The 25,897-nt window shown below is 39.3% G+C and overlaps 2 protein-coding genes across 3 annotated transcripts; one reads left to right on the forward strand and one right to left on the reverse strand.

Annotated features, from left to right (window-relative positions):
* Positions 1–6,770: 6,770 nt before the first annotated feature.
* On the reverse strand, positions 6,771–22,774 carry HELQ (helicase, POLQ like). 2 transcript variants are annotated; one of them, XM_057402011.1, is made up of 18 exons: positions 22,586–22,774; positions 21,492–22,230; positions 20,977–21,155; positions 20,289–20,489; positions 19,233–19,305; positions 18,660–18,757; positions 18,013–18,111; positions 16,547–16,692; positions 15,453–15,692; positions 14,450–14,591; positions 14,047–14,151; positions 13,326–13,545; positions 12,386–12,543; positions 11,375–11,473; positions 10,915–11,088; positions 10,339–10,452; positions 8,065–8,199; positions 6,771–6,966 (listed from the first exon to the last, which is right to left on the reverse strand). In XM_057402011.1, exons 1-18 carry the CDS (start codon positions 22,733–22,735, stop codon positions 6,880–6,882), a joined length of 3,159 nt encoding a protein of 1,052 aa, XP_057257994.1. In that variant the 5' UTR covers positions 22,736–22,774; the 3' UTR covers positions 6,771–6,879. The 2 variants fall into 2 exon arrangements, with proteins under 2 accessions (XP_057257994.1, XP_057257995.1); XM_057402012.1 differs by lacking the exons at positions 20,977–21,155; positions 22,586–22,774 and having other exon boundaries at positions 21,492–21,686.
* A 263-nt stretch (positions 22,775–23,037) lies between these two features.
* Positions 23,038–25,838, forward strand: MRPS18C (mitochondrial ribosomal protein S18C). Its single transcript, XM_057402014.1, has 6 exons — positions 23,038–23,126; positions 23,237–23,298; positions 24,712–24,795; positions 25,198–25,255; positions 25,581–25,640; positions 25,722–25,838. Exons 1-6 carry the CDS (start codon positions 23,078–23,080, stop codon positions 25,796–25,798), a joined length of 390 nt encoding a protein of 129 aa, XP_057257997.1. The 5' UTR covers positions 23,038–23,077; the 3' UTR covers positions 25,799–25,838.
* The last annotated feature ends 59 nt before the right edge of the window (positions 25,839–25,897 follow it).

Raw genomic sequence — 25,897 nt, forward strand, 5'->3', positions numbered from 1 at the left:
GGTTACTCTGCCAACACCTTCAACCATTACAAAACAAACCTGGGATTCAAGCTGGTTCTTTGCCTGCTTTGACCTTTCGGGCATTGCAGCACGACCAAACAACTTCTGCAGCTTTCTGCGTTGCCTGTGCAACCCTGGGCAGCTGCGTGCAAAACCAGTGGGCTGGAAAATCACTGCACGCTGAATATTGCTACTGCTACCACTGAAGGATGAGATGTTCAGCCTGACACCCCAGCCACGGGCCTCTGCTGCTGAAAACCGAGTCACAGCAGAACACAGCAAGGCTGTGACAAACAACATGGGACAACCATGGCGCTTCAGGCTGAAGCTCACCTTCCCCCCCTCCCGCTGCAGCACTGTTGCAATAAGGGTATTTCTTAATTACAGCCAACATGCAACGTGGAATTGCTGTTACAACAAAAAAGACTTGGGCCTGCTTTGGATCTGTATCCCAGGGACTCCCTGCAGAATCCATCCCATGCCAAAAACTCTTCCCCTTTGGAAGCCCTGCTTCCAAAAACTCTTCCCCTGCAGCAGGGAAACAGCCTGCTGCAGATTAATATGCATGCTGTTGAATCATCAGCAGAGTTTCTAAACTCTGGAAGTGTTTATCCCTGGCAGTGTTCAAGGCCAGGTTGGACACGGCTTTGAGCAACCTGGTCTAGTGGAACGTGTCACTGCCCGTGGCATCTTTAAGGTTTCTTGCAACCCAAACCATTCTATAAGTCTATGAAGCAATTACACTTAACAACACTATTACATTTCCCTATCTGCATCAGTTCATCCTGAAGCATAAATGTTTCTTATCAAGTTTGTTGCAAATTGTTCAGTCCTTATCTGCTACTTTATTCGGGCACAGTGCTTCCCACACTCACTGAGGCTGGGGTATTAATCAGTGTGGCTCAAGTGCTCCCTTGCCTGGCCCTTCCTGTTCCTACTTGCTCTATGTTTTTATACTATTAAGTAACTGGCCACCAGAACGAGAAGAACTAGACCAAATGAACTCTGCTTTTGATAAACACAGCCATAGCTCTGCCAGAAAGGAAACACCAGTGACACTCCTGACTGTCTCAGTATCTTAGCCAGCATAATGCTTCCCATTCCGGGGTACACCACCAATTATATGCCTACACCCACAGGAAGGGCTGGGGTGACTATCTGCCAGAGGAATAATTTGTCTATCAGCAGATGACTGGATCACCATGCTGACTACCCCTGAGTGAACCAAGGATTTAAGAATGCAGCTCAGCACGTGGCAAATCACTGCTGCAAATCAGGTTAAGGTCATTACGGGCAGGTAGAGAAAATGTTAATAGCTGTCAGGCGAGATGCAGCTTGTGCACAATTGTTTTGTGCTGGAATTCACTGCTTTTCCCCTTATGTGCTTCCTTGAAGAGAAGCACTTAGAATTACTTGCCCCTGTACCGTATTTCTCATGGCAGAGGCACAAGGTGTGCATTTCAAATAATCAGTGCTACATTCTGGATTCAATTACTGTGTGCACATGTGTGTACAAAAGGTGTAGCATGTGCTATGCTTTTAGCAGCCCACAAAACCTTTGTATCTGGAACATAATGCCTTCCACCAGTAACACCTGAAGAGCTACAGGTACTAAATGGGAATATGGGTAGCTTTTGCCTGGGCATTTTCCACATTGTATTATACCCATTTTTAAATATGGCAAAGCAGGGGAGAAAAAAAAACAGAGGTATTTGGACTTTCATGGAAATGAGGGCAGAAACTGTGAGCTACAAGGGGAAGGTGTAAGGATCAGGACTAGGGTTAAATCCACATGCATGTTATTAGAAGCCAGCTCCGTACCAGCACCCCCTCCCGCTCCCGCACTCCACAGAAGGCCTAGCCCCTGCCTTGTGGTATTCAAATGCTGTGGTCACAGAGCTCCTATCAGTGCTTCTCCCATGCCAGCGATGTCGTTAACAGACACATTGTGCTCACCAGGTTTTCACAACTAGGAAGAGCTAAAAATAAAGCTTTCCAGGAATTTCAACTGTTAGCAGCAGTATGTTATTGCTAATAGCAACCTTGCTGCTGTTCCTAGGCAAGAACCAAGAACTGATGTATCTATCTATGCATATCTATACCTATCTGTGCATATTAAGGGAATTAGAAGGGAAGAACTGTCTGTATAAAAGGCAAACAATTCTTGCGACATAGCAGCATTTGGGCAGATGAACAGAGGTGGCCCATGTCAGAGTAACACTTAACCTATATTTCTGTGTGAGAAGCCTCAGGAAGATGAAATTAAGACTAAGATGATGCCAAGAAAGCCTGAAAACTGTAAAAACAGATGTATGTATCAAGGTGTTTTTGTAAGCTATCCTTACTCCCTGCCCCCAGATCCCCAACCAGACCTGGTCCTGACAGCGCTCTTTGGACTCCCAGCTGGTTTTATTTCTGAACCCAGCTGGTTGTGACTCTCAGCACACACTGTTTCTTCAGAGATGAAAATGACACTTGGGGTCTAGGTTTTAGGAGTTGTCTTTGAAGTGCACATAGCTTTATAGATACTGCTAAAAGACTGTTTCCACTGAGTCTGCAGCTGAGAAATTCAGGTACCAGGGGAGCTGCTGAGCTCCAGCACACAAAAGAGAGCACCACAAAATCACTCAGCCTCCCTTCCATCCACAACAAAACTTTTAAGTGATAATATCTGACTGTCAGTACAACCAATACTCAGTGCTAGACCACCATGCTGAAAAAGATCAAACGAAGCTCTAAAAGGATGAACAAAGTGAGAGCTGCCTAGGCAGGACTAGCTCACTGGAAGCAGCTTTCCAGAATATAGGAATACAATAGGTCTTTTCACACAATGAAAGTGAACAGCTAAACGTTAACCTAAGCCTGACCCTTTTACCAGGCTTTCCAGAGAGACAGTTTTCAGTAAGTTTTTACATTTCAGGCATTCCTGAAAATACAGAATTATGGACCCAGGGAAAGGAAGGGAAGGGAATGACATAAACTCAAGAACTAGTCTGTGCAGGCACGTCAGGAAGTAAATAGGCGTAAACACTAAGAAATATGCTCCAAGGTTTTTGGTCAGAACACTTGCTCTGTACTAGGTGCAGCCTGAAGAGACAAACACATAGTACTGATTCAAGTTACTGTGGGATATGAAGAAATTAGCATGAACATCTTACGGAGCATATTTTTACAACCTACCTTTGCTTTGAAGCATTTATCATTTCACATAGATAAGCCAAAAATTGTTCTTTCCCTTTAACACAGCCTTTAGCATATAAATATCCCATTAAAGCAAGAAATATTTGCCTTCCAAAACATTCTGATTCCATCCTTAGCACAAGCTTTCCTGTAGTACAGCCACCTGTAGCAGACATTCACCAAGCCCAACATATACCCATTCCGACACCTGCACATGATGCAGCATTGTAAGAACACAGGACTGCACTTGATGCTGCAGCGTATCAGCATCATACAGCAGCACAAAAATACTGACTAGCATCTGTTACATACTTTTTTCCCCTCTCTCAGGGAAAAAGCCCAGGTAACAGAGCTTTCCAATTTCAGAAAAACAAGGCAAGCTACATATAGCAAAGTTTTAGTGCAGATCACTGGAGTTTCACCTCTAACGTTATTAAAGGTCAAAGAAAAGCATTGGAGGAGTTGCACTCATCCATCTGGCAAAGCACAGCCTGTAAAACAGAGCAGCAGAGACAACAAATGTCATCCACTCCCTCTTTCCAGACCAGCATCACACAGACCTGAAGCCACCTACTTGTTTCAAACCAGCTTTTGCTACCATTTCAAAGGGAATCTACCGTTTGTAGGGAATACTTGACTTCATTCCTAAACATGCATTGCACCAAAACCTAGTCTTGCTACAGTGCTGGTAGTTTCAGTGATGTCCAAGTGTGAGGATAGGCAACTGACAACCAGCAATGGACAGCTGCCAGAAACAATTTTTCCTCCTGTTCCCCTCTACAATATAAAACTAAACCCATACACTTTAAAATTAGCATGCAAGTACGAATATCATGGGAAGTATTGTGAAACTCCTGTAATTAATGTAGCAATGAATGAACTATTTCCATAAGTTATTGTAATAACTCAGTACTCACAGTAAATAATTTTAGAGTAATTTGCTGTGGGTTCCCCCTCACCCCCCAGATCCATGCGTTTCAGTCTTTGGAGAAACACTCACATTGAGCACCAGTAAATCTTTACAGCAACTGGTTGGGCTTTACAGGCATCACTGAAATTTTCCTATGTGCATCAACTGCTTAGATACGTACTCACACTGGAGTGGGCATCATCTGTCTTTTGACAATAATGCAAATAAACCAATAGAGAAATTCTCATTATTTATCATTTGGTCAAAAATATGTATCTATCTTGATTAAAAGGGGAAGGCGTAAATAACCTCAAGTCATGGCAAATACTGCTTCTGCACTTGAGGGCAAATAATACCTTGCTGTTAGAGCCAGCTGAACATGTTCTCATGTTTCCAAAACCATTTCTGCCTCAGGCACTTCAATATCAGCACCAGGATTTCCCTGCAGGCACTGAATCTAGCAAGGCAAATGAATCATCCTGCCTCTAAAAAGTGCTGGTTTTAAGTTCTTAAGTTTAACAATAAATGCATTCAAATATCTCACTTATCCAAACTTTGTAAAAGCCTCTGTAAAGTATCATAATTATAGTCTTAGAGACATGATTCTGCTAAAGAAGGCTTATAAAAATCCATTCAATTGCTACTTATGATTTCTCTAATGCAACAACAAAACAAGCAGTAAAATACAACACAACCATAAATTGAGTAAAAAAAAGACAGTTTAACTAAGGTTTATCTTTCTCTTTACTGAGAAGGGACCCCCAAATTTACACAGAAATGCCGTATTTAATTCTGCCAGGGTGCTGGCTACCATGATTTAACTCAGCAGTCTATCACAGCTTTCTAGTTGTTCTTAACATGCAGGGCCCTAGCATTGTTACGTACTACAGAACAGCTTGGAAAAGGAATTCTCTGTATCACAATTAAGGAAGCTTCAAGCATCTTCAAAATTACTTTCACAAAGCCTAGCTTTATGCTAGAGCAAAACTGGTTCAGGTACCTTCTCAAATTCTAACTAATGTGACTGATATTGCCTATGGAGCCTCAGAACTTAAAATCATAGAATAGTTATGGTTGGAAAGGACCCCCATAGGCAGGGACACCTCACACAAAACTGTGTCACCCAAAGCTCTGTCCAATCCGGCCTTGAAAACTGCCAGGGATGGAGCATTCACAACTTCCCTGGGCAAACCATCCCAGTGCCTCACCACCCTCACAATAAAAAATGTCTTCCTTATATCCAATCTAAACTTCCCCTGTTTAAGTTTGAACCCATTACCCCTTGTCCTGTCACTACAGTCCCAAATGAAGAGTGCCTCCCCAGCATCCCTATAGGCCCCCTTCAGATACTGGAAGGCTGCTATGAGGTCTCCACGCAGCCTTCTCTTCTCCAGGCTGAACAGCCCCAACTTCCTCAGCCCGTCTTGATACGGGAGGTGCTCCAGTCCCCTGATCATCCTCATGGCCCTCCCCTCTGGACTCATTCCAACAGTTCCATGACCTTTTTATGTTGAGGACACCAGAACTGCACACAACACTCCAGGTGAGGTCTCACGAGAGCAGAGTAGAGGGGCAGGATCACCTCCTTCGACCTGCTGGTCACGCTCCTTTTGATGCAGCCCAGCATACGGTTGGCTTTCTGGGCTGCGAGCGCACACTGAAGCCGGCTCAAGCTCAGTTTCTTATCGACCAACAGCCCCAAGTCCTTCTCCGCAGGGCTGCTCTGAATCTCTTCTCTGCCCAACCTGTAGCTGTGCCTAGGATTGCTCTGACCCAGGTGTAGGACCTTGCACTTGGCTTGGTTGAACTTCATGAGATTGGCATCAGTCCCCCTCACAAGCGTGTCAAGGTCCCTCTGGATGGCATTCCTTCCCTCCAGCGTATCAACTGAACCACACAGCTTGGTGTCATCGGCAAACTTGCTGAGGGCGCACTCGATCCCACTGTCCATGTCACCACCAAAGATATTAAACAAGACCGGTCCCAACACCGATCCCTGAGGGACACCACTCGTTACTGGTCTCCATCTGGACACTGAGCCATTGACCACAACTCTTTGCATGTGGCCATTCAGCCAGTTCTTTATCCACTGAGTGGTCTCTTGATATGGCTTCTCAAAAATCAATTTCAAGCCTTTGTCTTTTAGTCTTCACATTTAGGCATGAAATTAAAAAATATTAAAAAAAAAAACCCATTGGCTTTGTTTGGAAAACTGCTACAGAAACATCCTGAAAATTCTCTCTTGGGAACTGCCAGAGACTGAATGTGAATTCAATATTGGCATCTTTTAACATGGCTTAAGCTAGGCATCATTTACAATTCCTTATACAAATCCGGGACCACTTTGTCATGAGTTGCAACTCACTCTCTCTTTCCATTAGGTTACACCTAGAGTACAGTAATTCCTGCAAATAGCAATTTTGGATGAGCTCACTCAAACATGTGTCCTAAAGGGAATATCCAACATATACACATTATTTAAGCCAGCTATGAACCCAGTCTCTAAGCAGAAGTACACACCAGGTAGTTAGTCCAGTCCTCAAAGCACTCGAAGGGCTATTTCTAAAACCAGGAATGAATTAAGAGGAATCTTTTGATTCTAGCCTCTTGCTCAACATGTTCAATCAAAACCTCCAAATGAAGTCAACTTCCCAAGACACATTCTGAACTCACACTAAAATGAGGTATACAAAAGATATAAATATTTATTATCATTACAGCAGCGTCACATAGCAAAGTTAAAAATTTTAAAATATGCCAATTTCTGCATTCATGATTTTTCTTCATGGTCAGTAGGTTGCTGGGATATCTGTAGGCACCTTTAAGAGTTCTTCAACTTCTTCTTGTAAAGCCTCAGCTTTTTCACTCAGCAGCATCTATAATGGGAAAAAATAAAATGAACACAAAAGCCCCCTGAAAAAATGAATATAAGCATTAGCTATAGGTTAGGTTAAAACATCAATGTTTCTTTCCAAGCTTGCATCTAGTCGGTAAAAAACTTGTATTGCTGCTGCTCACAGAACTACGGTACCTTTGCCTCAAAGGACTAACATTTTCACAAGTACTACCAGCAGCATTTTTTACTTTTTAGTGTATACCCATATGAAAAACACTAACACAAAAATTAATACTGTACACACAGCTGGTTTTCTCAGTTCTGCCATCACTTAATATGCTAAATAAAACAGAATATGAACAGCTTTGTCTAGAACTGTTAGCAGAGGCATCTATAACAGATATTTGTCTTCCACGCTGCAATAAACATCTGTAAGTAGTGCCTGCCAAGTTACCAAATTCTTGCTTTATACAAAATTTCTTACTACAGCATTTTACATCAGACATATAGGGACCCCTGATATTAGTAACTATTTAATCCACTACCCTGAGCTGTTTGTTGCTGACAGCTGGCGTATTAACAGTTCCCCAGTAGCATGCATAGCATAACACATACAAGTATTCTTAACTTCCCAGTTAGAGAAAACTCCATCAGTTTAATATCTGAGCATGAGAATAAGCTAGATTGCTGCATTTGGCACTGATGAGGAATCTGCATATATCCCTTTTTTTTTGGCTCATACAGCGACAAAAAAGCAGTAAGAAGCCTACAACAACTATAAACAGCCATGATCTAAAATTACTTTTACTCCGTGAGAATATATAAACCAAGACTTTGTTATTGCCTGCATAGTTTTTTCCACACTACCCACCCATTCATTTATTCTAGACATTCCCTTACTTTACCAAAAGCTTGAAGGTCAGCAACTGCTCAATTTGTTACTCTTAACCATCTTAAATAAATTATATTGTCAAGAAAATATTTCAATATTCTTAATACATATTCTTATTTGGATCACAAATGTCCATTAATGCCTTTATTAGTAATTTGAATCCTTCACTTTTAATGTCACTCAAACACCCACTTTCGACATACTGAAGTTCTGAAGCAGGTTTTTATAGCTTTGTTTCTAACTTACCTTTGCAGATGAAACAATTTGTTTGGCTTGACGTCGTGACAAATGATCAATCATCTTGACTAGAGTTTCTGGATCTGCATTAGCCAAGTGCGCTAAAGTTTTGTACCCTGCATTATAAAGCTGTTTTGCTCGTGCCTGAAAGTTCAAAGTTGTGTTAGCTTATTAGAATAGGCAATAAGAACTGCCATTAAGTGCCAGTCTGTGCCAACCTAAAACATATAATCTCTGCTTATTAATCCAATTCTGATTTATTTTCCTAAGAACACGAATACTCCCTGAGAATCATACCTCCCCAAAATACAGCTTTACTGCTAAGATTTATCTCCCAATAAAATCTCATCCAGCTCTTCAGAACCCAGTTGTCACCATTTTCTCTGAGCCTAGATGATACTGACTCTAATGTCCTCTCTTTGTTATCATGTTCTCTGCATTCACTACCACTGACAGGAATGATTGTCACATTATTTGATGATGTCCAAGTGAAAGATTTTGTCCATATTTTTTCCCACCCACAGAATTTTCACATAACAGAGCTTTCAGAGAATTCCAGAAGACTATGCTTCCCCATTTTAAGCTTATAAATTATTTCTTTTAGTTTAACAGTATCTTTTTTACTTCTCTAGTTTTGTGTGACGTCATTTCTGTGATCTCACACATACCAGAAAGATACACATACCAGAAGAGACTGTCTAGAACTTGATTATCACCAGTATAAGGGTTTGTGCACTACCTGCTTCTCTTGACTTGGCTTGATCCCGCTGTTATGTAAGGTAGCCATGCAGTATTTGCTTAACAGAGGGCCTTTGGGCAAACATTTCCTTTGCAAAACAAGTACTGCTAGAACTTCACAAAGTTTAAATTAAAATGCATTTCTACACTAGTAGTGGAGTAATTTGTATACCCAAGGCTTTCATATCCTGAGTTATGAAATAATACCCATTTGATGAGCAACTATTGCACCTCCACACATCTGGTCAATTACCTTTTGTGTCCCCCCCCCCCCCCCCCTTGCCTCTTTTAGAGGCAAGAAGGAATAGAAAGACATTTATTTGATGACATATGTGTTTCTTCAGCATCTAACAGGTAATGACTTACAATACATTATCTTCCTCCAGGGTAACTGAGGACTATGCATGTTCACTGATGTGAACCAGGTGTCATTAATCTCACTACCAATTGCCAGCAAATATTTTCTGTGACCTATTTGGCTGCTATATGCATATTATGACTGATGACACAGAATCCTTCTTCACTAACGACTTTCTCCATGAAAAGGTTTTAGATTGCTCTTTGAAAACTGTACAAGTAAGCATGCCGAAAACTCTTTCACTACAGTAATCTCAAGATTGATTTTATCATTTCCTCCAAGGAAATTTAAGCAAATAATGTCTGTTCAAGTTGACAATTTAATCTGCTACAGGTATCAGCTGTGGCACAGTTTTAACTCCAGTGCAGAAATACTTTAATTATAGCAGTAATTTTCAAGAGTCATCTTTAAAATAAAATTTTCATAGAATCACACTGTTGAGGCTGGTTTAGCCCTTACACAGAAATATTCCCCTATGGAATGAGCCATCAAAAAGACTACTTGCCTCCTGCATCTAATTCAGAAAATCCAATTACAAAAGACACCATTAAGCTCTAAGTCTTCACTGTTTTGTTCCTTGGAATAAAGCCTTACTGCCACCAAATTCAATGGTTGCTGACAAACTGATTCTACAACAGGTAGTACAAGCTAGTTAGGTAATTTTGCAAAGGAGTCCAGTAATTATTTATAACCTTGCCCTGAAGCCCAAAAAGATTTTCTACTTTCATAGGAGTCTTAGATTCAGAGACCAAGTAAGCTTCTTACTTAGAACATATGCAACACTGCAAGTGATTGTACAAGCCCAAGTTCCCAAAAGGACTTCACATATTTCTGTGAGGATCTTGTAATGTAACTAAATATGTAAATTATTGTTCCTCTTTACGCAAGAATCCTTTACCACAAGAAACCTGGACTCTGTTTTCTAACAGAGTATACAGCTAGATTATTGTTCAAATACAGGATTTTTCACTGTTGGCTGTGGCAGCAGCCCGAAGAAAAACAGCCTTGGCTCCAGCTCACATTTCCTCAATAGACCACTTTTCCCCCAGCCTCCAGGACTGTCGTGGGATATCTGCACTATGCCAAATTCTCAAAAAAACAACTAGCTTGGTCTTCCAGATAAGGCACAGTAACATATTGCATACTAGTTTATATTGGGAAAATCTCATAAAGCCAGGTTTACTAACCTCTAGAACACCTGCTACCTCCATCAGAGGGATGAGTTCTGTCTTAACACAGTATGTCAGCTGCTTGGTAAGTTCTGTCAGCAAAGCTTTGTAAACCCAGAATTCTTCCAATTCCTGCAGAGATAAATAAAATTAAAAATCAAATCCTGAATCCTGTACTGGGGGGTATGACTAATAAGAGCTCTGCTATGGCAACATGCATATATTTGGCTTTCAGACAGGGGAAGCATTGCTGTTTCTAGTTATCCTTTCAGAGCTGCAGAGCTGTGTTCAGCACTCTTCAACTGAACATCCCAGAGCTGTTTTCCCGAGATGACATTCCACAACCAGATGGCCTTATTTCCAAGAGAAAGGTAAAACTGTCAGTGCACTGTACACTTTGTATATTTTCTCTGTACATAAAGCTTACTTTTAATGTAAGAAATATCACTGTATGAGCATGCTTTACTGAATAGGAAAAATAACTTTGAACAGGAAAGGTGAAATACAACACCTGCATTCAGTTCTAATGTAAGAGAACAAGACTCCAGGTCTTGCAAATCCCAAAGAATTTATTAGAATTTATTAACATGCTACCTCACAGAAGCGTAGAACACAGGAGGCGAATGAGGCAGCAGAATTAAGGAGATTTTGCACATATCCCCGGGACATATTAAATTTCTCTGAAACGCTCCATATATTGGTCTCTTTCAGTAGTGTGTAAAGGACAAATGACAGGTAGAGCCTGTTTACCACAGCACTGTCCACATTCTAGGAATAAAGCAAGTCAGAATTCAGAGCCAGTATCATATTCAAGATACTCTGTTAGTGCTACAAGGAAGTTCTTTTCCCCTCTACTCCTTCATGTCTTTCAAACATGACTATATTATACCCAATGACATTAAACAACACTAAGAAAATCAACCAATGAGGTTAAAAGAAACTTAGTAAGTACAATAGCAATAAAGAACACCAGCAGAAAAATAATCTAGAATTTGTAAATAACCAAATGAAATGACTTAACTGTGATATTAGGTATGAGAAATCTCCAGCCTACCTTTCTGATGGCTTGGCCAGAAGCTTTTTTTGTAATAAAGCTTTCGGGTACTCCCACAATATCTGCTACTTTTTGCTCTGCTCCACTTAGCTGGTTGAACTAAAACAAGATTTTATAAAGAATTTTCAGATACTTAATTCTCTTAATATTATAGAAAACCTAAGTCTACTACTTGAAGTGAATAATGTTTTGTAACATATATAGTACTTGAGTCACTAGACTAGTAGTCACTAAAGTCAGATCTGCAACTTCTTTGCCTACTTGTCTGAATTATCTGTAACTGTCAATCTCTGAATGCTACATTTTAACAAAACTAAATAGGTATTAGTGCTACCCTTAGTATACAGCACTTTACAATAAAGAGAGGAATTGAACTATGGCAGGATCTTACAGAGTGTGCAAGACTAGGTTAAGGGCTGTGCTGCTAGGCATAAGTAGTGTGTGCTGCTAGGCATAAGCATAAGTAGTCTGTAGGAAGGTATTGGTCACAGCGTAACAGTTACAATCATGGCTGGAGTTAAGCATTAGACTTACATCAAGGATCAAGACCTAACATTCTGTAGTGGATTTTGCTCCCAAAATTACAGATTAAATGAGAGAGCATTACAAGGTAAATATGGCTCTTGATGCATTTAACAGTGGCTTTCTTGCAGTCTACCACGATGTGGTTACATATGAAAAGCACTGATTTAGGATTAACCAGACCCCAGTGATGGCAAGGCTAGGCCCAAGGCTAGAATCAGGATTTGGAGTACTGGCAACTCAAAAGATGTGTTTCTGCCACTGTTTCCCCCAAATAGGATCAAATATTACAGATGCAGAAGAGAACTTAGGTTTTTATGCAATAAAAGACAGCACTTCTGCCCTGTGAGTGAAAATAAAGTAGCATATCTTAACTTTTCATCAAATTGCTACCCCACTATCTGCATTTCTTATATGTATAAACTTACTTAAAATGCAATAATCAGTATTACTACACATCCCGATGCATGTTTGCTAGTAAACTCTCACCTGCCTCAAGTATATCATCCAATCTGGGCTACAGTTAGAAGTTGTATCATACGGAGTTGTCAGGTACAGAAGATGAAGATTGCTCTCAAGAATCAGCCCTTCCAAACCTTTCTTCAGTTCTCTATAGAGAAGATTGCAGTATGCCAAGTCTATAGACCCTATAATAAGCACACAATGTACTGCAACTTTAAACAGGCATACACAGTTAACGTAATAGACTTTAACATAGAATCAACATCTCCTTTATCTTCCACAACAGCTTGTTATGCCGTCTGAATTGAAGATGGACAGTTGTAACCTGAATAATTGCCCTAACCTGAGCAGTGAAACAAGAACTGATGAAAGACAGTCATCTATTTCCACCTATGTCCATTCAGGGTGTGGTTTTGGAGTGTTTGTGAATTGCCTTGGCTTTAAAGAAATCCTGGAACAAACCTTGTAGACTGAAGGAATCTGTTTCAGAGACTTACTCTATTCCAATGGCATTCCATACCCTGTATCTTTATGCTATGACAGGAAAACAGAACTTCCTGATATACTCACTTCTTTATTACAGCTGGTCTACGTGTCACATGTTTCCTTTCCCTCCTAAGCTTCCCTCTAGGTCAAGATATCCCCCTGTTCACAATAACTGTCCATAACAATGAATTAAAAGATTAGGTTGTGAGGCATTTTGAGTACAACCACTAAATCAAATCTTTAAATCACTTTTTTGGGGGTAGAGTTCTGGTTTTACTCTCACTGTGATCAATGTTACTACACTTCATTCCCATCATGTTCAGCCCAGCACATTATTTAGCAATCAAATCTGTCTCTCTACAACTTATTTTTCATTACAGTTTCAGACCAAAGATGGGAAAACATACTAAATTGAAATAAGGCTGATATGAAAGGGTTTGTTGAAATAAAGATTATAACAAGAATCGAAAAAAAGTCTTACCTTTATATGTAGCTTTACCCAGCGGTGTGACTGTTAGTGTACATTTGGAAGGGTTGTCTTTCTCATATATTCTTCCTTTTAGGAGTCCTTTTTCCATTAATTTTTCTAGCCCATCCTTAATTATCTCTGAGAGGCTCCTCTCCTTAGACAGCAGCTGCTTCTGAACACCCAGCAATGTACTGCACATAAAATTGTTGACCTCTTCATAGGTAACAGCCATCTGCATCAGTTTTGCAAGAGATTAGAATGTTAAAAGGTGTCATTTTACACATTCTATAAGCTATATGAAAAAAACTCTACAGAAGCAGCTGGATATCCTGTTAATGTGTTTCTATAGAAATACATGGGAACAAATAAAATGATAGACAATTTATGATGGACCTGATGGATTGCTCTCCATCTGTTCTATTATTCTACCTACTGCATCATGTTAATTTGTTTCTAGTTTGAATCAAGTATCAGAAATGGAAATGTTATTAATACTATAATGTATCATAAGGTAGCTTTGTTTTTTACACATAAGGAAATTATCAATTAATTATGTAACATGACATCTGAGACTAATCAAATCTTTGTTCTTTTTATCCAACTAGAAGCTGTTCTGAGTTTGTAAGCCAATATGTTTAAAAGGTCTATTTTTTCCCCCTGAAGAATCAACAGATAAGATTTTCTTTGTATTCCCAAGCACTTAAGTTACTCACACAGAAGAGTTAACTGATACCTTCAATCCAACCAAAGACAATAACAGAGTCTGCATTCCCTTGGTCAACTCCAGCAGAAGATTGCTGTAACAATTCTCCAAAGGACTGTGAATTAAATCCTGAACCTAAAAAGAGCAAGAAATATAGTAGTTCAGAGAAAAGATTTATGCACTAGTTTCACACATTTAAAAATATTGATATGCATGATTCAGCTTTAAAGAAAATAAGTATAGGCATCTAAAAGTTTACAGTTCACATCTGAAAACAAACCACATAAAGGCAGGTTACAGGTATTATTACATAAGTCAAATACGTGCAACATTAAGAAGTGAAAAAAAACTGAGCTAGGCATTTCAGCTCCTCCTGTTTATCCCACCAGCTTAATCCAATAATTTAAATTATCAATAGCTTTATAAAAATTACCAAGTGTTTGTCTTTCTCTTGCACTATGAGAATACTTTCTCCAGCACTGTCAATACCAGCTCGCCCAGCTCTGCCAATCATTTGTTTATACTGGTTCTTCTTCAGGAAGTCATTAGCAACATAAGGAGCTCTGAGAATAACCCTGTGAAGAAGTCTTCAATAAGTTATGCTTTATATTAGAATTACTAAGTAGCAATAAAATTTTAAATACATTCTTTATATATGCCCCTTGCTTAATAAATAATTAAAACCAAATGCACTTGTTTGAACAGAAAACTCTTTAACAATTTAAGATTTACTGAAAAACAAGCCATGTTTATTACGTCTTGCAGAACCTTTGGAACTAGTCTTTACTCAAAGCCCTGAGTTTAAGATGAAAACCACTGAGATATGAAATAAACCCTACACAAAACATAAGCTACACTGATCATACAACAGTTATGCTAGTAAGACAATACTTGGCTGTATTAATTTTTCTGCCTCCCCTCAAGTGCATCATTCCAACATACATGCACACAAATATGAATTCTTAATAAACAGTCTTTGGTCAGAGTACAGCAGCCATGTCTTCAGCACTTGGTAAGAAAATATTAAATATTTTTTGTGTTAAAACATATTCAAACGGTATCTCCTTAGAAAAATGTCACAAATTAAACATTGTTCTTAGGACAATATCCAAGAAACCACCATGAATTCCTTACTCTTCTGGATAACATTATAAAATACTGAAGCATATCCTTGATTTCTTCACGTTTTCTTAATTCATTTATTTAAGTGCCCTTCAGCTATGCATTCTGAGCAACTTGATACTGATTCACATTTTCCTGTGTAAAAGCTTTGCAGTTTTGTGTCCCAAGTTGAACACTAAATCCCCTATGCATCTAACTTGTTAGTAAAAGCAGAACACACTTTAAATAGCATCAATATTTCCAACTTACTAAAGAAACCTTTTTATAAAGCAAGAAAAATCAATGCAACAATGAAATATGTTTCAGTTACTAACCTTCTGGCTGGCAGGTTGACTCCAGCAGCTAAGGTAGCTGTGCAAGCAAGCAGACACAGGACACCTGCAGAATATGCTTCCTCTATAATTTTTCTTTCATCGTTTGTAAGGCCACTATGGTGATAGGCAATACCAAAAGGAATTGTTTGCTTCAGAACAGGACAGACACTTCCATTTCCAATATACTTTAGGTTCTTGATGAGATCTTGTTTCTCTTTCTCCCTGTGAGCTCTAAATTCTCTTGGAGGAGGAAAAGCATTTACTTAGACTTATCTAGTTTTTCAGATCAATCATTAACTACTTAGAAAATAAAATTAAAAAATAAAATCAAGAGACATGCTTACTGTCTATTTCTGTTCATTATCCATTCCTCTAACACCTATGTCAGAGAAATAGTTATTCTCAGTAATTTTGAAATAGCAAGACACAGGACAGTGATTAAGTCACAACAGAACTCTTTTCTTGTTTGTAAGCACAGGTACAGAAGTGATTAAATTCTGACTGGATGTGAGCATCAAGTGCACTGAAGGAAACAGGGCCAGTATCAGCTTGTAGTGGATGTTACAGATACATCAAAATGGTTTCAACTTTAATAGTGAGGGAGAGTTATCATTTATTTGAATATAATTTGTTCCTACATAAAATTTAACTTGGCTAGACTATCATGAGTTGATCAAATCACAATTAAATGATACCATATGTGAGTCTTATTTTCTTTATTAACAAAGCCTGGTTTAGATTTTACAACTTATATATACCCGGCTATAGAGAAAATGTTAGTTCTCTAAGCCTGTAGAGACCGGGGCCAAAGGGGCACAAGGTTAGATTAGTGTAGTATGCTTTTCGTTTTTTATTTGCTCTCTAATAACCATTTTATTAACTAGTTGTTGTTTTTTTTTAAATAAGGGGCTTTGCTCGTTAAAACATTTGTTTAATAAGCCTTGAGCAGTTTGCTATCATTTATGCACTTAGTACCTTTACATGATTCCATATTCAAAATATTTACTTCTGATCACCAGGGAAAGTCACCTGCAAACTAGTGAAGTTACATTTATTCCATATATCTAATTTTAAAAACCATGAGAGATACTTACTTCTTGAGGTACTTGCATACCATTGAAGCCACATTTTCACAGTTCTTTTTGGTGGGACAAAAGATTAGGCAGGAATATTTAGGAATAACTTCAGTAACCAGTGCAATAATGTGGTCAGGATCTGCTTTCTCCAGATTACTAGAATACTGTCATAAATGGATATTGACAAACATTCAAACTTAGAAATTAAATCATAAACTAAGTATTCAATACTTGCTCTCAACCTTTGCTAGAAAACCGTATTTGCATTAACACAACATAAATGCAAGAAACTGCGGGATAAGTTCTCCAAATCCTCACTTGAAATAGTTTATTAACACATCTACCCGGAACTGAAGAATACATAGACGTAAGAATCAAACACTTTGCTTTTTCTCCTCAAAACTTCAAATTCTTTTAGCAACACCACAGTGATGTTACTTGTGTTATTACTGGCCGTCTACTATAACAGGCATTTTTCTTTTTAAAGGTTGAAATTAGTTCATGAAAGACAATAATGGAAAAGAAAACAAAACCCAAACAAACAAAAAAAAAAAAAAACCCTGAAAGATGTCTTCTTTCAGTATCAGGTCAAGTCCAAAAGATCAACTGGTGAGAAAATCTATCCCAAACCATAAAGCACTAGGTACATATAATACTCAAACCCATTCCTCTTCATATATCAAAATATTGAAGAAGCCTCTACCTTAAAGAGCAGTAAAGAAGTGAAAATCAAGTTAAGTATTCAGTGTTTTAAAGGAAATTTTTCTCCACAAAGCCTAACATTTTCTTTCTCATATGTATTACAAAAGAAATATCTTATTTAAATAATTTCTTTGTAGAATATTGTCGTGGTTTAAACCCAGTCAGGTAATTCGTTCGCTCACTTCCCCCCCCTTTCTTGCCCTCCCCCTGCTCTCGGAGGGATGGAGAGGAGAATTGAAAAGAATGCAACTCCCACGGGTTGAGATAAGAACAGTTTAGTAACTAAGGTATAACACAAATCACTACTGCTACCACCAATGATAATAATGATAAAGGAAATAACAAGGGAAGAGAATACAACACCTCAGCACCAGCTGACCGATAACTCGGCCCCCAAGCCCGACCAAGCTCCGACCGATACCTCCTCCAACCCTCTCCCAGCCCTTCCAGCTCACTCCCAGTTAGGTCCTGGGCATGACGTGCTGTGGTATGGAATACCTCTTTGGTCAGTTTGGGTCAGGTGTCCTATCTCTGCTTCCTCCCGGCTTCCCCTCCCCCCTGGCAGAGCATGAGGCTCACAAAGTCCTTGGCCAAACCAAAACATCATTGTTATCAGCTCTGTTCCCGAGCTGAAAGTCAAAACACAGCACTGCACCAGCTACCAAGAAGGAGAAAAATGACTGCTACTGCTGAACCCAGGACAAATATCTGTAAACAAATCTGTGTAAAATAGCACATTTCATAACTATACTTCAAAGAAACTATAAGCACTTCAGGTTTACCTTGAAATTAAGGAGACGTGAAAAAGTAAAGCCATTTTCCGTTTTGCTGTCAACTGCATAAATGGTGTCTCGTATCTTTATGTATTCTTTTAATTCTACCTAGGGAGAGAAAAGCCATGAACAAAAACTTCAGTTAAGCCTTCTCTAAAGGTTAAGCTATTACTGATGTCTTTTCTAAGGATCACATTTCATATACATACATACACGCATGCACACAAGAACACACTCCACCCATCAAGAATTTTTTAGAGTTCATTGTTTTAATTGCCTGCCCTGAGAAAACATCTGATTATAATGAAGAATACAAGAAGTGTTGTTTCCCATGAACTATTCATAAACCAGTCATGGCAGTGTTCAACCACCAGTAGTACAAATTCCAGTTCTATCAAATGAACTATAATGATTTATCAAAGTAGTTACAATTTAGGAATTGGTTTAGTTAAACTGACACAAGGGGCTTAACATGATATAAGGGTACCTGCATTTGTGCATTTAAAAGTGCATTGATATTAGTACAACTGCAAGCATTAGCAGGCATTATATTACACTGTGAAATTAAGCTTAAAGCTGTGATACAATCCTAAATAGACATGCTATAATTTTAATTTCAAATATCTTTACTAGTTTATGGTATCTTCTATACAGACCGGTCTAAAATTATTAGTATAGTACTCCGCTTGCAGGAACTTCTGCAGGTCTCCAACATTATTTAAGGTTGCACTCATTCCAATGATTTGAGTGTTTTCTGTAAAACAGAAGTTGACATGAATTTATTATTGCCATGCTCACAATTTTAAACACTTCTGCTCAATATTGAATTCAAAAGCCTGCTTCTTTATTGTTAGTCTTCTTAAATGCCAAAGTAGCAAGTCTGAAGTGGGATATAACTAAGAAATACTAGTCGAGATGTACACATAAAAAAGCAACCTTTCTCTATGGAAGCTTTTAACTGAAATGGCTAAGATACTCCTACAAAGAAATGGAAGGCATTTGTCAACCCTCAGGATTTCCCAGAGAAGTATCAAAAAGCTTCAGAAACACCTGGTCCACCATTACAGGGTCAAAGGACTAACAAATAAGTAAACACTGTCACTGCATGGAGTCATTCCTAGTTTTTCAAAAGCAGCCAGAACACCACAAATCCTGAAAGGCAAAGTATATCTCTCTAAAGATGCCATTGCTACAATATTTTAGTAACATTAACTGCAGCCGTGACTTACTACTAGCATAAAGAACTTTTGCAAGAGTCATTTCCAGTGTTGCTCCACGACTTCCCTCACCGAGCATATGCAACTGTGCACAGAAAGGAAAGAGAAAATGCAAGAATGTTACTGAGTTAAGAGTATTTCTAAAACGCACAACATTTTTTTAAAGTCCTAAATAAATATTACAGGATATGCCTATTACAGAGGGATTATCATGGACTTCCTCATTATATCCCTCTGGCAAATTCTGACTGCCAAGCTCCTTCCACAAGTATAGCCTCACTGAAACAACATTTAATCATCACAGAAAACCAGACCCAAGGGCAAACACAGAAAACAAGATTTACCTCCCATTTAATTAGACCATTAGTGATACACTTAACTCCTGATACTAAACAGTCAGCATAGAGATCTTTGGGCTCACCAGCCTCAAGCAAACTGTTTTAAGGAACGCTTACAGTGGAAGTTAATATAAAAAGATTTCTAGCAGTCAGCTACTTCCAGAAAAACAAGTTAGTCCTTAAACTGTCTTCTGTTTTGAAGCTACTGAAGTAAACTCAGTTAGGATGAAGTATTCCATGAATTAAACATCTCTGTTAGATGTTATACATGTGATGCAACCCTTAGCAGCACAACTTGGCTGAACCACTTAAGAGCAGAATAAGGGGCAATTCTCCCAGTCAAATATTACTTCATTCAGTCATTATCAGTACCAGTCACGTTTTCGACATTTAAGAGTCCAGTTGTGGGATTCATACAATACATTCTCCATTATTATCTATGTTTCTAATCAATTAGAAATGTCTAATTGACAAGTACCTATCAGTAATTCATCACTAACAGTAGATCTCTCAATACAGAATCCATTGTCCTGATAGAGCAACAAATGCTTCAGTTAAAGAAAAATAACTTTCAATATTACATGTTTACGTACCAATGCAGACAAGTTAAGTAGTGATGATGAACACCCAAAGCAAAACCAAGTAATCAAAAAATGCTCTTTGCTAATAATGGCATATTATAAAGATTAAAGTTTGCAGATTATAAACCTTAGTAAGTCTTGTAGCATACCTCATCTACTACAATGAGACCGAGGTCATCAATTCTTTCTGTTTCAATTAAAGAATTCACTAGAGCATGTCCTTTTTCTATAGTAGCAATATAAAGAGACTTTTTTATTCTCCTCTTGATTGGTGGAAATCTTCCTTTACTTCCCGCATATTCTTCAACCAGGAAGCCCAACTCTATCCCAAAACTTGATAAACCCCTAACCTGTTTAAAGAAATTTAAACAAACAAAAAAAATCAATCAGAGAGCAAACTCTGACTGAGCTGCCTGAAGAACTCAACGTGCATATAACCAACCCACACAGTAATCAACTGCTTGGATTAGTGAAAACATATTAGCTATGACCACCTTTTCCACCTGCAAAGCTGAAATGTTTACAAATATTATCAAGCTTGAGTTGCATCTATTCTCTAAATTAACTTTTCCTTTATGCCAAGAGGATAACTGCAGAACTACACATAACATTGTAACAAGCTATTATTTCAAAATTCAGCATGCTTTATTTTCTGGCTCAGCATCCTCACCTTTGTAAGTCTCTTTTACAACAAAATTACTGACCCTGTGAGCAGCATTTAGGAGAAAAGAATATATTTATAAAAGTCATGCAGTTTGCTAAAATTAGTGTTAAAACCAGCCAAGTAGGAAGGCATAGCAGAGAATATAAGCACTATTAGAAATACTGTATCCAGACCTTTTCCTGGACAATGGCAACATATGGCAGGATCATCAGAACATCTTTCTGTCTGCAGAGTAATTCTTGTAGAATTATTATTTCAGCTACAAGTGTTTTTCCACCACTAGTTGGCAATGAGTATATTAAATTCCTTCTTTGTTGTAGAGATTCTAACATTAAGCAATCATGCTGCCAATCTGCAAAATTAAGAAAGAAGTATTAGCAGCCCCAGAAGCATATTAATCAATATAAAAAAATGCCTATGCTTCCTATAGACTACTTTAAGTCCAGTGTTTGAGTTCTTCTTCAACAGAACACTAAAAGCTGTTAGTGATTGAGCCTTCTAAAGTATTCTATAGACTGTATCAAACTTTCCTACCCACCTAAACACCCAAAATTACCACTTAATAAAACAACCACTTTCCAACATGGTTTACATTAAATAGTACCTTAACTTAAATATTTTTACAGTGTTAAGGGTAAAACGGGCAACTCTTCACTAGTATTTCTTTCTCAACAATTAGTTACATTACCATAAAGCATCTCAATCCCTCGAAATTGCCTGAACAGATCTTTAACTTTGCTAGGTAATCCATAGAAAGGGCCTATATCAACAGAAGAAGATTCAATAGTTTTTCTAGCAACACAAATCTCTTCAGATAAAACAGCTTCTTGAAGCTGCTTGGTTTTAGAGACCTGCAGAGTCTGGGCTTTGGCATTTCCAGTCATAGCACTTTTTATATGATCTTTAAGACTTTCAGTTTTAAATAAATCACTCTTGGAGTCTGAGGAAGAGTCAGTAGGTCTGTTTCTGTGTTCAGCATCATGACAAAAAGATGATGTACTCCTGATTTTCTCTAAGGAAGAATTCACACATCTGTTCCTCCCTTCCGAGGCTGGAGATATTCTAGAAGCAAAAGATAGTTCATCCATTTTCTCAAAATACAAAAGTTGTGATGATGGCAATTCATCTAAAATAGAGTCAGTCTGCTCTTGATTGTTATCCACTACATCCCTTTCACTCACTTGGGAAACATCCTCCTTGTCAGCTTTAAGGATAGCCATATTTTCTGGAATAGAAAAATTATCTTGTTTCTTCTGTGGAAGTCCTGGCTGAAGATTCCCAGGTATGATTTCTCCAGGTGCTTTAATAACCAGCTTTTCATCCTGCAGGTATTTGTGCTCTATATCATCAACTTGAGCTAGCAAAGAATCATTTCCACAAAGGCTGTCATAGTCACCAAACATATCTTCTTCGCTATCATTATCACACTGTAAAAAAAATAAAAAGTATTAGTACCCCAAAGTAAGACCAAGGAAGGCAGCACATCTTGCACAACACATACGAGATGCAAACCATTTAAGCCTTTCCCAACTTCAGAAGAAACGTATATGATTTTCTGATGTTATGAGGAAAACCTAGCTTCACTTCTAAGTGAACTCGCAGCGAGTGAAGCTTAACCTACAAGTAGGCATAATGCCGGCTAAAGTCAAACTACATTCCCTCTCATACAAAGTAAGACACTCCCTGATAGACACCGCACAGGCTGAGGCTGGGCCAAGCCATCCTCCCAGGTGGTGTTCCCTCCACCTCTATACGCCCGCCCGCACCCTGCCACCCCCGTACCGAGATCTCCGCCGGGGGCCCTTCTGCGGAGCTCAGTCTCTTACGAGCCACCGGTGAGCAAACGGCGCTAGGTTGCACCGAGGCCCGGCTCCGCTTGCGGACAGAACCGGGGCAGCTCTTCCTCCGCACCGCGAGTCGGGGCTCAGCCATCACCGCCACCCCGTGAAGCTGAGGGACGTAGAGCCTCCGGCCGGCGCTGCGAAGAAGCGGTACGGAGAGCGTCACGGCCGCAGCAGATTACGACAAGGGACGGTCGAACAGCCAAGAACGAATGTGACCGCCATGAAACGACTAGCACCTCTAACAGAGGCAAACATTACTTCCGCCAATACCCTGCTAAGACACAGAACCCGCGGCCAGGCAACGACCAATTGGCTGCCTCCAGCTGGGCGGGCCGCGGTCCCATTGGCCAGCTAATCGCATCTGTGAGGGCGGTCGGGCAGGCGAATGACCTATAGTCGGAGATGACGCTTGTGGGCTGCAGGGGACAACATGGCGGCGCGGGTTTTGGCGGCTCGGCCCTGGCGGACACTGAGGCCTGGTGTGTTCCTTTACTCTATTCCTTTAGAGCGAGGTGGCTGTGGGGAGGAAAGTTGCGAGCTGGTCTCTCCTGCTGTGCTGCCGCTAGCTGTGACTCTTTATCCCTTACAGCGGCGTTGTGGGTGCGGCCGCACCGCCTCCAGCATGAGCAGCTGCCCGAGCAGTCCGACCAGGTGAGGTAGCCCCCCCGAACTCCGCGTCCTCTGCCTGCGCCCAGGCTGCTGCCGCCCTCGCCAGGAGGGGCTCAGGTCGGGCAGCGGAGGTGTCCGAAAGTGCCTTGGTTTTCGCGTAACTTGGGCTCCCGAAAAGCCCCCCTGAACTCAAGTAACTAGGGCTTCTAAAAGAAAACCAACTCTGAATTCAGTTACTTGGGGTGTTACAGAGCAGGGACCCAGTGCTGAGGGAAGACACCAGGTATTCCAGGTGAAGGTGCCGTTGAGCTATAGCCCAGGATCTTAACTGTGGTCATGTAAATCAGCTGTCCGAGTAACACAAATGTGGAGCAAAATTTGTGGAGCAAAAAGTTTGGCAGAACTGATTTCTTGCATGTAGCTGAGAAATAAGGGCATGTAGTGATAAGAGAAGGGGGAATGGCCTTAAGCTGACAGAAGAGATTTAAATTACATACTAGGAAAAAAATTCTTTATTATGAGTGTGGTGAGGCACTGGCAAATGTTGCCCAGAGAAGCTGTGGCTGCCTCATCCCTGGCAGTGTTCAAGGCCAGATTGGATGGGGCTTGAGCAACCTGGGCTAGTGGAAGGTATCTCTGCCCATGGTAGGGGTTTAGAACTGGATGGTCTTTAAGGTCCCTTCCAACACAAACCATTCCATGAACAGACTAAAGCGAATTCATTGCATGTAGTTATGTCATAAAAAAGTGTTGTCCTGTACAAGCAAAAACTGTTTCTCTGCCCAATTCTATCTATGCCTGTATTTTTTTTTCTTTCTCATATCTTGTTCTGAAGCTTGATGAGCTATTCAGGGCTTAGTAAATATTTGAGAATCTCTCTGTTAAAGTGTGTGGACAGGAGCTCCCTCAGGCCATTTGCTTTGAATTTATATTCAGAAAAGTCTCTTCAGACTTACCAGGCAGAATTACCTTACTACCAGCTTCCCTGGATATTGTTTTCTAAAGTAAAGGGTGTAAGCACTATCTATTAATTAGACTAGAATATTTAGTTAAGGTTGGAAAGGACTTTCAGATCATCTAGTTCCAACCCCCTGCCATGGGCAGGGTCACCTCACACTAAACCGTGTCACCAAGGCTCTGTCCAACCTGGCCTTGAACACCGCCAGGGATGGAACATTCACAATTGCCCAAGGCAACCCATTCCAGTGCCTCACCACCTTAATTAATTGGCTTGTTACATTATTACTAATATATAAAAGGCTGTGTAGGTGTGTAAAGCCTTTTAGATTGCTAGATGACTGTGTTAAGAGAAATAGAGATAAGTTATTGAAAAACTTCATTGATGCACTAAATACCTCTTGCTTTCAAGGCATGTTTTGCCCAAAGAATAAAAATATAAAATATTTCTTAGTTTCTTGTGAAGCTTACAGGTGTTAATAGATCTCTTAATTTCAGCCCATACAAATGGAGAATCCCTATAAAGAGCCTCCAAAAAGATGTGTCTTATGTGGGATAAATGTGGACTACAAGAATGTGCAGGTGAGTTAAAAAATTCCTGTTCTTAAATGATGGAAACTGGTTTACTAATTTTAAGTGTGTATAGGAAGTCTACCATGATAAAAAAATAAGAATTTATTCATACGTGTAGGGGTTTAAAATTTAAGAGCAAGAATGTGTGCAGATAATGGTCAAATAATGTAGTTGTGCTAAACTGTTCAATCTACTAGACTTGTGTGCTGGTGTTAAAAATTTACTTTATCAACTAGTTCTTGGTTCTAATACCACTTAAATGCTGTGGCATAGAAAATACTGTAGCTCTAAATTATACTTTTTCTTGTCTCTAGTTTAAGAGCATTAAAGAAAGAAAACCAGAATGCAAGTAATAAACTAAAGCTGTCTTAAAGTTCTTAAACTGATTTTGGATTTCTTCATTTTAAGTAGCTTCTTTCCCAGTTTGTTTCTCCGCATACTGGCCGCATTTATGGCAGGCATATAACAGGTATGTGAAATATTAAATCACTAAATACTCATGTTAATGGGTTTGTGAGTCAGAGTAACTGTATACTGGTTATCTTTCCAGAAGTAACTACTACCAACTCCATACATTCTGTAAGAGTACTCCTCTGACTTAGTGGCCTGCTTCAAGGAATGAAAATAGTCCTTAATTATATGCATTTCGTATTTAATAGTATAAGCTCACATGCATTTGTCTAGGAAGACCTAGGCAAAGCTAGAGGGAATTGCCAGTAATATCCCTTTCACCCTTTAAACTAATGGTTTGGTAGTTGTTGATTTAAGAAGCTGACAATGATTCATCTCTTTAGGCTTGTGCAACAAGAAGCAGAAAGAAATTACGAAAGCCATTAAAAGAGCTCAAGTAATTGGTAAGTATGACTATGCTTTTGAATTTTCTCAGTCAGGCTTACTTTTCTATTAAGAAAAACCTCCATCTTATCTTTTTACAGGATTTATGCCAGTTATGTTTAAGAACCCAGCATTTCTCACAGACCCCAAGATATGTAATATTAAGTATCCAGAGTAATACACTGTAAAGAAATAAACAATAAAACTACTTTTTATGATCATATGCTTGTTTACTGGAAATGCAGTTGGCTAGTACCAATGCATTGCTGACTGAAGG

Source organism: Pezoporus wallicus, unplaced genomic scaffold, assembly GCF_028554395.1.
Source record: "Pezoporus wallicus isolate ANWC-B61680 ecotype Strahan unplaced genomic scaffold, APGP_CSIRO_Pwel_v1 contig_7178, whole genome shotgun sequence".
In the NCBI taxonomy this organism is placed as follows: domain Eukaryota; kingdom Metazoa; phylum Chordata; class Aves; order Psittaciformes; family Psittacidae; genus Pezoporus; species Pezoporus wallicus.